Source organism: Dipodomys spectabilis, unplaced genomic scaffold, assembly GCF_019054845.1.
Source record: "Dipodomys spectabilis isolate Male_0828 unplaced genomic scaffold, ASM1905484v1 ptg000002l, whole genome shotgun sequence".
NCBI classification, from domain to species: domain Eukaryota; kingdom Metazoa; phylum Chordata; class Mammalia; order Rodentia; family Heteromyidae; genus Dipodomys; species Dipodomys spectabilis.
In genome coordinates this window covers 33,968,898-33,981,989 of record NW_024870679.1, presented here as the reverse complement: position 1 = coordinate 33,981,989, position 13,092 = coordinate 33,968,898, and the positions used below count along the sequence as shown (strand labels likewise).

General features: G+C 35.8%; 1 protein-coding gene across 1 annotated transcript in view; it reads left to right on the top strand.

Annotated features, from left to right (window-relative positions):
- Nucleotides 1-13,092, top strand: part of Lrrc7 (leucine rich repeat containing 7) — a 294,553-nt gene that overhangs the window by 178,169 nt on the left and 103,292 nt on the right. Inside the window, exons 7-8 of the mRNA XM_042678371.1 lie at nt 3,098-3,172; nt 7,508-7,652. Of these exons, the coding sequence (XP_042534305.1) occupies nt 3,098-3,172; nt 7,508-7,652 (220 nt within the window). The remainder of the gene's footprint in view (nt 1-3,097; nt 3,173-7,507; nt 7,653-13,092) is intronic.

Here is a 13,092-nt window from a genome sequence, read left to right as displayed (position 1 = left end):
CTTATTTGAAAATACTTTGGAGGTAAAAAAGTTGCTTCTGAGTTTGGTTATCTTACAGGTCTTTTCTCAGTATAGAACATGCCAAGTTATCCTTGAATTAATTTATTTGCTTTTAATAAAGCTGATTGAGTTTGTGATGAAATTAATTGAACATAGCCATTTAGTTTAGTTCTAAGATCCACTTTTAAATTATCTATTGATCATGAGATGATCATCATATTACATTTTTGTTTTGTTTAGAGCAAGACTGTATTGATCGCTAACTACATTTTTCTCTCTGCTATTATTTGGAAATTCCTGCAACTTCCTCTGTGGTACACTTTATAATACTAATATTATTATTTATCTAGTGATTAAAATATGTTTTATTTAGAAACCTAGTACATGCTTTTTTCTCTTTCTGGGTCATTTGTGATTACTAGTTCTCTTTGTTATTTTGGAATTTTAATTTTAAGTTATAATGTGATGTCATCTTTGGAGCCAGAAAACCTGAAAAACAATTCCAGCTACAGTGATACCACCCTTATCAAATTGTTCTCATTTTCCTCAGGAAATGATTTTCAATTATTTATCCATAAAGTAGGACTGTTACTCCATTATCCTATTAAAGAGCAGGAATGAGGTCTTTGGAAATAAAGCAGAAATGTAGGTTAGCAAATTATTCCTTTCTAAGAAGTGAGAGATTTCTAGGATCCCTAGTAGAACTCAGTGTTAGAGAAATTTCAGAGGGATAATTAGTCATCTTTGCTATTTTGTCTGATGCATAGCCAAGACAGCAGATATGTGAAATTAAGATAATGGACTGCTAGAATCCTTAGAAGCCATGCAAGGCCTACACGCCCTTGCCCACAAACCATAACATCATACTTCTTACCTCGGCTGACCATCTTCAGGGGTAGAGCTTGTAGGCTGTCATTATCTGTAATTACTTCAGAAATACCAGATTCCTAAATTCTGACTTCTCTTTCTAATTTTCCATCTTTGTAATATTTTCTGTCCCTCACTCCTACTTCATTCTTTACTGACTTAATGTAAACCTGAATGGAGGTTTTATTTCTTCTGTTTTATGTTAGACTATCCATCCCCATTCCTGGCCCAGAAAATGACATAGCTCTTTCAATTGACTTTGTATACTCTCACATTTGTATCCAGTTCTCTCCCAGCTATGCTGTTACATAAGATTCTTGCTCCCTTGTCCTCCATCTCATCTAGAATACTTGATAATTTAATGTATGCATCCTCTCAACTTCTACTCATCCTTTCTCCATGTCTCCTTATACTCATAGCATCCTGAGCCATTCTCCCTCAAATCAGAGGGGAAAAAAGCATATCACATCTGTCTGAAGTCAGTCCCTTCTCTGATGCTATCAGTTCTATTTATTTCTTGGCTCTATCTTTCAGCTCTAGCTTGTTTTCCTTTCATTTGAAAGACTCTATTTTCAAATTCTTTCCCCCTTTTCTTCTTGACTGAAATTGCTTGGGCTGCTTCTTTCTAGTTTCTAATCCAACAGGAACTACCAATAGTTTTAACCAAGAAGTTCCATTCCAAGAGTGATTGCTTTACATGTTTGATTGATTGTTGGTTAGTGGAACTAGGGTTTGAATTGAGAGCTTCATTCTTTTTATTATAAAAAGAATTTTATTGTAAAAATAGTGTACAGAGGGATTACAGTTACAGAGAGCTTCATTCTTCATGGGCAGATGCATGTAAATTATGACCCCAGCCCTTTTTGCTCTGGCTGAGAATCTATCTTTTCCTAGGCTAGCCTGGAGAGTAAATCTTCTATTTAAACTACCCTCTATAACTGAGATGACAGCTACACACAGCACACCCACCTTTTTCTGTTTAGATGGGACTTAGCCTGAAGTAGTCTGGAACTATGATCCTCCTTCCCAAGCAGCTAGGATTATAGGCACAGGCACAAGCCTTTACATAGGTTTTGAACAAGTCACATCCCCATCTCTGAATCAATCCCTGTGGCTAGGTAAATACAATGTATTGACTAGTGTTACTCACTCCCATAAAATGATGAAACAGACTCTACTCCAGAGGAAGGACAGAGCCTAAAACTTAGGAAATTGGTAATTTCTGGAGAAAATAAAAATGGGTGAAAAGACCACCACAAGGAGGGAGATGATGCTGACAATAATGGCAACTTTTACCCTCCTGGTATAGTGTGACTACCAGGTAGTTAATTTTGCTTCTAGATAGGTAATCAATATCTCATGCACTTTGGTCTTTCTCTGTCTGTCTCTCTGTCTCTCTGTCTCCCTCTCTGTCTCTCTGTCTCTCAGTGTCTCTCTCTGTATCTGTGTCTTTGTCTGTATCTGTCTGTCTGTCTGTCTCTCTCTCTCTCTCTTTCTCTTTTTCTCTCTCTCTTTCATTCTCTCTCACTGTGTTTTGCCTCCGTTCAGTATGCTGTTCTTTTCTCTCGTGTAGTTTTTTTTTTTTTTTGGGGGGGGGGGGGTTAGTTATCTATAATCCTTCTTCAATAATAGATCTAGCTCCAAAACTTGCTCAGAACACTTTAATAGAGAATGAATCTGCTTTTGCTTGATTTGCATTGTGCAATACATACAGTAGGTATCTCTCCTATTCAGCAGATAATTATTAATGGATTGAAGGGATAAGAAACAAAGGATCTTAATCTAGCCCATCACAATACTGCAATGCTTCTTGCAAGTGGGTGTTTGAATGTGAGGTACCAAGTATGACTACGTAGTAAGAAACAGAGATGCGAAAATAAAGTGCTTATGAAACAACACACCCTAGCCTTTGAATGTTTATACTCTTGTGAAAAAGAAACTGCTCAACTAATTGGAGTAAAATTAATGTTACAAAGGACAAGAGAAAGGTATTAAAGTAGTAGAGTAAGATATCTAAATAATGGATTTTAATTTTTATAATTATTGTTATTCTAGGTTGGCTATCTCCAGGACTACCAGGTTGATAGAAAGTCTGTGAACCCTGGAATCTCTTAGAGAATTAACATGAGTCAATTACAAACAAAAGTTCAAGAAATAACGTCTGCTATACATGATAAGAAAAGACTAACTTGTTTTTTTCCTCTATTCTCTCTTCCTGCCTCTCTCCCAGCCTGAAGTTCTGGATCAAATACAAAATTTAAGGGAGTTATGGATGGATAATAATGCATTGCAAATTCTACCTGGGGTATGTAAGTTTTATTATGCCATGATTTATAGCATTTATATTACATGTTGATTGATTATTATAATAACCCTAGATGTTGAATCTCAGTGTTCACATTTCTCAGAAAACTAATGTTTAGAGAGTTCAGCTACCAACTGTTTTGCATTGCGTTTGTGTTTAATGTATCTTTTGTAAGTGTTGTGTACGCAGTGAATGATTTCTCTCGCTGTCTCGGGAGCATACTTGTTATTTCTTCCCATATTTACTGCTTTAAAAAGTTGGTGAATTCATAGTTAATTTTAAAGAGAAATACTATATCTAACACCGAATTTAATTTTGTAAAATCAACATTATTTCTTATAGGTAAATAGATAATGATTTCATCTCATATTAAGAGAGCTCTTTCACAAAATGTAAGTCTGCGTTCAAATGAGGTCCAATAGAGCCAATTAGAATTTTAAAGGTGGCAAGGACTATACAGCATTAAAGACAAAGTTCAATTATAGTCAGATTTTTTTCCTCAACAAAGAGGCAGCCTAGTAACATCTGTGAGCAGTGGGTTTGGCTTCAACTGATGTCATGTGACCACCCATCTACTAAAAGAGTGCTAGAATAGAACATTATATTATACTACTCAGCACATGAATATAAATAAGAATGCCATTACTAATTCCAATACAGAGATTGTGGAACCAGAATGTATGTCTAGCTGCAATTTTACATCTGTTTATTGAATATAGTTATTTATTCAAAACCACTTACATAACCACTGAACAGTTTACATTCCCACCAACAGTGTAGTAGAGTTACCTTTAGGCCACATCCCTACCAGCATTGCTTATTGTCAATTCCACAATTTGCACTTGTTTTGTGGCCAGAGATATTGAACATTTCTTCATGCATCTATTGGCCATTCTTACTTCTTCTTCTGAGAAGTCTCTCTTTGAGTCTTTATCCCATTTATTAATTGGTTATTGTTTCTTTGTGAGTTTATTTGTAGGGTGTTTAATAACTGTGAGCTCTAAGTATATTTTAGATATCAGGCCTTTGTCTGATTAGCTAATAAAAATCTGCTCCCATTCTATGTGGACAGTATGGAAGTTCCTCAAAAGACTAAGCATAGCACTTCCCTATCACCCAGCAATTCCACTCCTAGGCATCTATCCAATAGAATACAAACAAGGCCATACTAAAGCCACCAGCATAAGCTTGTTCATTGCAGGATTGTTTACCATAGCCAAGATATGAAATCAAACCAAATGACCCTCAATGGATAAATGGATCATGAAAATGTGGTATATATACACAATGAAATTCTACTCATCCATCAGAAAGAATGATACTGTACTATTCATAAGGAAATGGGAAGACTTGTGAAGAATAATATTGAGCCAAGTCAGGCAGACCCAAAGAAACAGAGATTTCATGGTTTCCCTCATTTGTGTAACTAGAATGTGCCTGTAAATCTAAAAGTAAACACACTGGAAGGTTAAAAAAAAATACACTGGGACATGATAAATTACACAGATCTCTAGGCATTCACATTGTGTGAGACCAAAAGAAGATATTGTTAGGAGAGGATTACGCAGGCACAATAGCTATGAGCATCTGGCCAAATCAAATAATATTTATTGAAATGAACTCCAGGAAGTGGAAACAAGAGGGTTGTTTTCTTTGTTGCCGTTTTTTGTTTTCATTTCCTTTTGTCTTGTTTGTTCATTTATTTGTCTTTGGAAGAGTAAAGAAAGGGGCAAATGGTGAATGAATGCAACAATAACATTCACTAGACTCGATGTTGAAAATAAATTATACAACTTGTGGGTTGGGAACAGAGGGAAAAACTAGAAGAGAGTGAGAAAAAGGGTGACATTGTTTAAAAAGAAAGGTACTCTTTATCTGACTTATGTAAATGTAACCCATCTGTACATCACCTTTATTATAACAATAAATACATATTTTTAAAGCCACTTCCACAGTATTTGTCATCAGCTAGGCATTACATGACATTTTACGTATATTGACTCATTGAATCCTCATCAGAACCCTGTGAAGCATGTTCTAACACTAACACTGCTCTCCTTTTGTGGATAATGGAAGTGAAAGAACAGGTAAATAGCCCAACATAATACAGCCAGCAGATAAGGGTTTCGATTTAAACCATCTCTACAGACTGCTATGCATGGCACTGCTCCTGTATGCTCTTTACAAGACCAGGAGAAGGCACAAATGAAAATTTGATTCATCATGCTTTTCTAGATCCTGTCATGTGTTTCAGCTTTCTAACTGTAGAAATTAACTCATATCTCAAATAAGCTTATTATATAAATGAAAAGGAGGTGGTGAAATCTTTAAAAATCTTTAAAGCCTAATTTGTCTTTTGTCAACGTTGTCATCTATTCTCTCAGCTTTGAATAGATCCCATAACTTGCTTAGCACACTTTAATTAGTCATCTTGCTTCAGCCTATATGTGAATATCTCACAACCCCTGCCAAAAATAGCCATAGCTTTTCTGAATGCTGGTACTGACAAATAGGTGTTTGTCAATCACCCATCCAGGGTTGGCTTTGACAGGCTCATGTTTAGGTGAAGTTGGCAGCCCATGTCTGTCAATGTTCACAGATGATTAATTCTAAACTATTTGATGTCAAAAAAGCAAGAAAAAAAATCAAGTTCTCCTTTTTCTTAATTCCTATACTACTAAGTAACAAGTTAATACGCCATTGAAAGCTTGAGCTTTAACTTGTGATTTTCATTCTCTACATTTGCCAGCCCAGTGCTCACTTACAGACACCCCTATGTCCTGAGAGATGTTGAAACAACTGTCAACATCCTCAAGGATTCTGAGACCTAGAGCCTGAAAGACCTAGAACCTAGGCTATTAATGCCTCAAGTGAAGCTTGAGAAAGACTATAAGTAAATAAATAATAAATAAATAAAGCTCACAGGCATCACAAAGCATTATTTTGTTTCCAAAATATATGTTCAGAAACTGCACAGCAAAATATTGATCTGGGTTGGAAAAAAGCAAGATAACACTGAAAGAAGCTTCAAGGATGAAAGAAATTCCCTTATGATAAAGGAGCAAAGAAAGAAATACACACATGTGCAAAACCCTAACATATCATGGGGTGTTTTGTTTTGTTTTGTTTTTTTTGCTCAACACAACAGTAGATGGCTAGCATAACAGTTCTTTGAGGAAGAAAGCCATTAATAAAGTGACACTTTCTCCTGGGGAGGAATAAAGCTTAGCTCCGTGACCTGAGTGTTCTAAGTGCCCTCACAACAATTCAGCTCCCTCAAGACTGCACTTATAATCTGTGCCCAGGAAGATGCTGAGGAAACAAAGCAAAGGGTTTAGTTAATCAGAGACATGGAGGTCAAGAACTGCCAGTACAAATGCAGGCTTTGCAGCCTGTACTTAGATAAAAGTTAAGTTTCCATTTCATTTCCACCCTTTTGTATTGGTATGGTTTTGTGTCGAGACTGTTGTTTATGGCAGATGCTATCATGTGCCCTTTTCCAGGAATGAAGAACTTTTTTCTATCTCTGTTCCACCCTAGTTTCTAGAAATGCTGCTTATCAGTCCATCACCTCTTCAGGAATGTCTTACCTGGAGACTACCTCTTTACTTGGGGTCACACCCAATCCTGGGAGGCTTCCAACAAATGACTCTCCAATTCTGGATAAAAATTGCCCAGTTCTTTGGCTCCTGGACAAATGCTGCCAAGTCCCACCTTTGGTGCTTCTAGATGAATTAACAGATTACTTTCTCATGATTTCCTTATAGCCAGCTTCTTCATCCACTTAAATCTACTTTCCTTTTTCCAGTCCCTTCCCTTCTGCCCAGTCCCTAACAACCACACTCTACCTTCTGTCTATGGATTTGTATCTTCTGGGTATTTCATGTACATGGAATCATACAATACTTAGTCTTTTGTGACTGACATCTTTCAAGGTTCACTCATTTTGAATCATGTATGAGTAGTTCATTCATTTTTATTATCCAATAGTATTCTACTGCATACATATATCACATTTTGCTTACCCATTCATGGATTGATACACATTTGAACCTTTACTGCTTTGTAACTGTGCAATTTTTGTATGCATATATCTTTATTTACAAGTATATATACATATGGATATCTCAGTCACATAGAAACTCTTTTACATTTTGAGAAATGTCAAGCTGTTTTTACTATTAGCAATATCTGAGAGTTACAATATTTCCATATTCTCGTCAAAACTTGTGATTGATTTTTAAAATTCATTTTATAATATTGTGGGGTTTATAAGCTTTAAAATGTCTTGTGAAAATTTCTCAACTAATCCTGAGTTTATGCAATGTCATCAAGTCTATAGGGAAGTTAAAGATGCTGGTATACCTGGATATGTCCAAAAACAGAATAGAGACCGTCGACATGGACATTTCTGGCTGTGAAGCCTTGGAGGACCTCTTACTGTCATCCAATATGTTACAGCAGCTACCCGACTCCATAGGTGAGAATAAAATATTTTGTCATGGATAATTATGTCAGATGTAAACATCTCTTTGACAGTGTATCTTTCTTGTACACATGCATGTACCGCTAGCTTGGCATTAATGAATTAGCAAATTTGCTGTGCATGACTATTCACATCATTCCTATTACAATACTCCTATTAAATTAATTTAAAATGTTAAACATCGTAACTTGTAAAGGGTTATTTACATATCATAGCATATTTGTTAGATTTTGAGTAATTAGATAATGAATGGTATCTCCTTGTATCGCCATAGGCTGACAGTAACGTCTATCCGTATGTTGTTATATTTTTAATGTCATTGTAACATTGCTACAGTATAGAAATAACATGAAATTTCTAAATATAAAATGTTTTCATGGTTTAATAATTTTAAAAGGGACATATTGAAAGCAGAGTTGTGGCTCAAGAGGTAGGTAAAGTGCCAGTCTTGAGAAACAAGCATATAAAAAGGGAATATACTGTTTTTATTATGTTATTAAGATGTCTGAAGTGAGACAATTTATAAAGATATATTGTAAACTTTCTAACCTTTTTTGTCATTTGTGGGGCTTAAACTTTTGTCAGTTGTGTGGCTTGAACTCAGGGCCTGGGCACTGTCCCTGAGCCTCTTTGGGCTCAAAACTAGCATTCTACTGCTTGAGCCACAGCTCCACTTCCAGTTTTTGAGAGGTTAACTGGAGATGTGTCCAGCCCAGGCTATCTTCAAACCACAATTCTCAGATCTCATCCTCCTGAGTAGCTAGGATTACCGGTATGATCCACTGGCACCAGAATTTAACCATTTTTATTTATAAATTTTTACATAAAAAACTGAAAATGGGTAAACCTTTTGCAAAATATCTTGCTATTATTTATTAGAGTACTCAGCTAGGCGAATACAATCAAAATATTTGATTTTTGAAATGTAGACTTTAATCTCGGGAATACAGAAGTGATAAGTTCTGAAGCTTAAAAATGTTTGTAAAAATGACATTATTCAGTACTTTATTTTTACTGCCATTTTAATCATTCTTTCAGATTGGTAGAGAATTAGTTTTAGCATCATCACAGTTTACCTTTTATTTTTTTATTCTGAGATATGCTGATATTTTTGATGTACATAATCGCATACCCTTAAACAGCATTTCTCCAATGAGTTCAATTGTAAGATTTTAGTCAGAGCTTGACTAAAGTGTTTTTCAGGGAGACATTGTCTGAAAATTCAGATACAGTTAAACCTGTCTAGACTCTTTGACTGACACTTTTATTAAATATCCTAGATGAAGGTTGTTAGCACTTAAGTATGGAAATCCTAGTTGTGTTGGAACAGATAAGAACAGAAAAGGAGCACTGGTAAAGATGATAGAATTCAACCTTACACCCAACTCACCCATCCTCCATACCACTTTAAATGCATAGAATTAATAGAATTAACTACCTGTATTCAAATAAATTTCTTGATGGCTACTTTCTCAGTGCTAAGAACTATGCCTGCATATTGGTATATCCTCCTTAAATATTCAGTCAGGAGAAGAATTTATCCACATTTAAGAAGAAAGAACAAGCACCTGAACTTCATCAGATAAACTGGAAATATAGTGATGATCTGAGGAAAATGTAGGACCCCAGGAAATCTGTAAGAAATACAAAACTAAACGAGCATATTGCATTTTAAAATGTATGCCTTACATAGAAATCAAATTTATGATTTCTAAACAAAGGGAGAAGAGAGGACAAAACTAAAGTTTTAAACACATCAAAATAGAAGCTATAAAAGTGAAATCAAATTATTTGTCATAAATTGTAATAACTATAACAAATTAATTTAACTTGCTTTATCTTAAAGAATGCTTATTTTTAAGTTCAACTCTGTGCTGGTGATGAGACATATCTAAAACAAAGAAAAAGCGGGTTTTATTTTTGAAAGAAGATAGAAAGTGAAACATGTTAACATGATACAATTGTCTGTCTAAAGTGTCCTCCTTCAAGAAAGCAGATTGGGAAATTAGGTTGTAGGAAAGCTACATGTATCAATAATAGAGACTGTAGGCTGGCATAACCACATGAGGACAAGTAAGTAGCATAAATATAACCATTGCAGATTTGGATGGTTCTTGTCTGGAGAAAAAACTCTGTTATGCTAGCTTATTCTTCAACTGCCTTGAGACCTGACAGAAATTTCAGGGTAAATTGCATTTGTATATCTATGGCACTATGGAAGTACCTGATTATCGAGATAGACAGGCTGATGTTTCTCAGAGAATACCCTTTCTGACCTAAAAACAAAACTTGCCTAGATAAGACACTGAGAGCTTTGTTCTGGCCCCAGAATAATGTATTGATTCTAATTGGATAGGAAATTGCATCTTGTCTTTCCTATTTGAGCATGGATTGTCTTTTGAGCCACCACCATTTTAAAGAATAAGAGAGAGGATTTCATAGTTTTAACACAAAGAAATAACAAGAAACTAAAATATTTACTTCCATTGTGCCTGTTTGGGTCCTTCTGCAGCTGTGGAAGAGTTGAATGGACTGACATACTCAACAAGCCTCAGGTGCTTATGCCTTCCTTTATGCTGGTTTTGTAGAAAATGGAAGGCCCTCTTTTCTCTACTAGAGAGCCATCCAAATTCTTTGGAAAACACAGAAAAGCAATCATGGAGAATACATTTTTTCATGTCTCAAAATAGTTTATCTTATGCTCACTTGTTATTAAGGACACAAGCTTCGTAGTTAGGCTAGCTGAATTCAGACCATTTTGTTGTTGTTGTTTTTAACCTTACTAGTTGTGTGATCTCAGACACATTACTTAATTTCTCTGTGTCTCATATCATCAGCTATTATGTGGGATTAATAGTAGTACTGCAACATGGGATTGTTCAAGGAACTAGTTAATTAATATGAGTACGTAGAAAAGTCTGTGACATCATAAATGCTCAGTCAGTATTAGCTATCATTACATGATTTTTTTAGTTGTTTGTTTTTTTGGTTGTTTGTGGGGCTTGAATTCAGGGCCTGGGCAGTGTCTCTGAACCTCTTTGTGTTCAAGGCTAGAGCTCTACCACTTGACCACAGCTCCACTTCCTGGTTTGGAGTGGTTAATTGGAGATAAGATTCCCACCAGGACTTTTCTGCCCAGGCTGGCTTCGAACTGCAATCCTCAGATCTCAGCCTCCTGAGTAGCTAGGATCTCAGGCATGACCCACCGGTGCCTAGCTTGATAGGTTTTATACTTAGATATTGGGCAGCGACTAGCTTCAGTGTTGTATTATGTGAGCAGATATGATATGTAAACATTAGCTACTTTAAAAAAATAGTAATAGTAGCCAGGCACTACTGGGTCAGGCCTATAACTGCAAATTGAGAAAAGGGTAACAGAAAGAAGGAATAAGCCAAAATGCCTTTGATTTATATAGGGTAGAAGAACTCGAGCAGATAGAATATGGAAATGCAATAGGAAATTCAGAGGGAGATCTGAGTGATGCAGGTGAAACAGATGCCCAAGTATACAATCATATTCTTCTGGGGGTCCAGAATTGGTTTGAAGAGGGGAGCCGTGGCTGGAGTTTGAATGGTAAAATAGCCTCATCACAAACGAGTGAGGTTCCTATAAATCCAGAGATGTGGAGCTAAACACTGAGGCCAAACTCCCCTCAACTTTTAAAACTTCTTGTCAGAGCCACTACCCTAAACTACAGGAAAATGAATTGCACCAACATTTGCTTTACTTCCAATCTGCCTCATTTTTCTCAGCACTGTTTCAGATCAGGGTACCTAAGAATGTTTAGTGACCTGGCTGGCTTTCTGGTGCCTGCTCAGTCATCTATTAACCCATAATTTATTGTGGCCTGATGAAGTGATGAAGAGAATATTAACCTTCCTTTAGCTCTACTGGGAGAGCAACAGTTTGTATAGCCTGGGCTACAAGTTATAAAAAACATTAGCTATGATTCTTAATCCTCTGTTTTCCTTCCACAGCTGATATGCACAAGGTCAAGTGTTCATGTACATTTCCAGTTGATTTTTTTTTGCCAGTCCTAGAGCTTGAACTCAGGGCATGTCTTTGAGCCTCTCTGTGCTCAAAGCTAGCACTCCACCACTTGAGCCATAGTGCCACTTCCCGCTTTTTCTGTTTATGTGGAACTGAGGAATCGAACACAGGGCTTCATGAATGCTTGGCAAACACTCTACCACTAAGCCACATTCCCAACCCCCAACGTTGAAATTTTAATATACAGAGGAGTGAAGCTAGAACATAGAACATGTCGCCTCTAGAACATAGATGAACACAACAGTGTTCAGAGATTCAGTGTCAGACTTCAGAGACAAATTGCCATGAGAAACTTCCTCTTTACTATGCAGTTATTTCAATCTCATGTATTAAAAACAATTGTGACTCTTTTCTTAAAGCAGTCTGGAAGTGATTACATTTGTTTCTACTAGAGTAAAGATTCTGACTGCCTCTAAAGAAAATGTAACTAAGCACCCTGAAATTTAAAGTTCCACAACTTTACTTCAGACTTTTTTTGTGATTTATTCTTGCCTTTAAAGAATCCTCAAAATACTTAAGAGGAAGTGGCCATGAAGTGAAAGCATGTTCCTAAAGTACTAGCTCTTCAAGGTAGTCTTTCACATGTGTGCATGTAAACACACACACACACACACACACACACATGCTACTTCCAAGTATAACTTTAGAGAATAACATTATTACATCAGTATATCGAAAGTTCCTAGAAAAACTGCAATAAGAATGTTATATCATTTCACTTGGCACTTCTCAAAAGATATGTAACTACGGAACTTAGATTTTCAGGACAGACTTTCTGTAGGACACAGTACTATACAACATATATTTGTAGCTCTAACCAAATTTAATAAAATTCCAAACAATCTTAATGGTTTACCTTTGGATTTTAAGTCATTCTGATTTTATAAGCTATATTTTGGCTAGATAAGGAAGTTGAGTACATCAAATGAACTGTTCTTCAGAGCAAGATAAAGGTATAGAGCATAAATTGGACAGTGAAAGATAAATAGTTGTAACATTAATTCTTGGCTGGTACTACCCATTATGTTAAAAATGCAAGTTTTTGTGCATAATGCTGTTCCAAGTGAAAGATTTATATTTTAACTCTGTCCATACTTACGAGCACTGCAGTGCATTATTGTAGTGTTCTTTTTTTGGTTATTAGACTTAATTTAGATTTGCTTACAATATATATGACAACAGGAATTTTAGTTATTCCTGTGTAGGTGTTAATTCAATATTAAATCATAACTGGTTTGAGAATTTCAACTGATCCATTTGCTACACAAAAGCAAAGGGAAAAGTAATAGTATTTATGTTAACATGGGCATAGATATGGACCCCTTGGTTTTGTTTATCTGTCTGCATTTGGCATTCTTGAACTATCATAAATATAAGTGAACT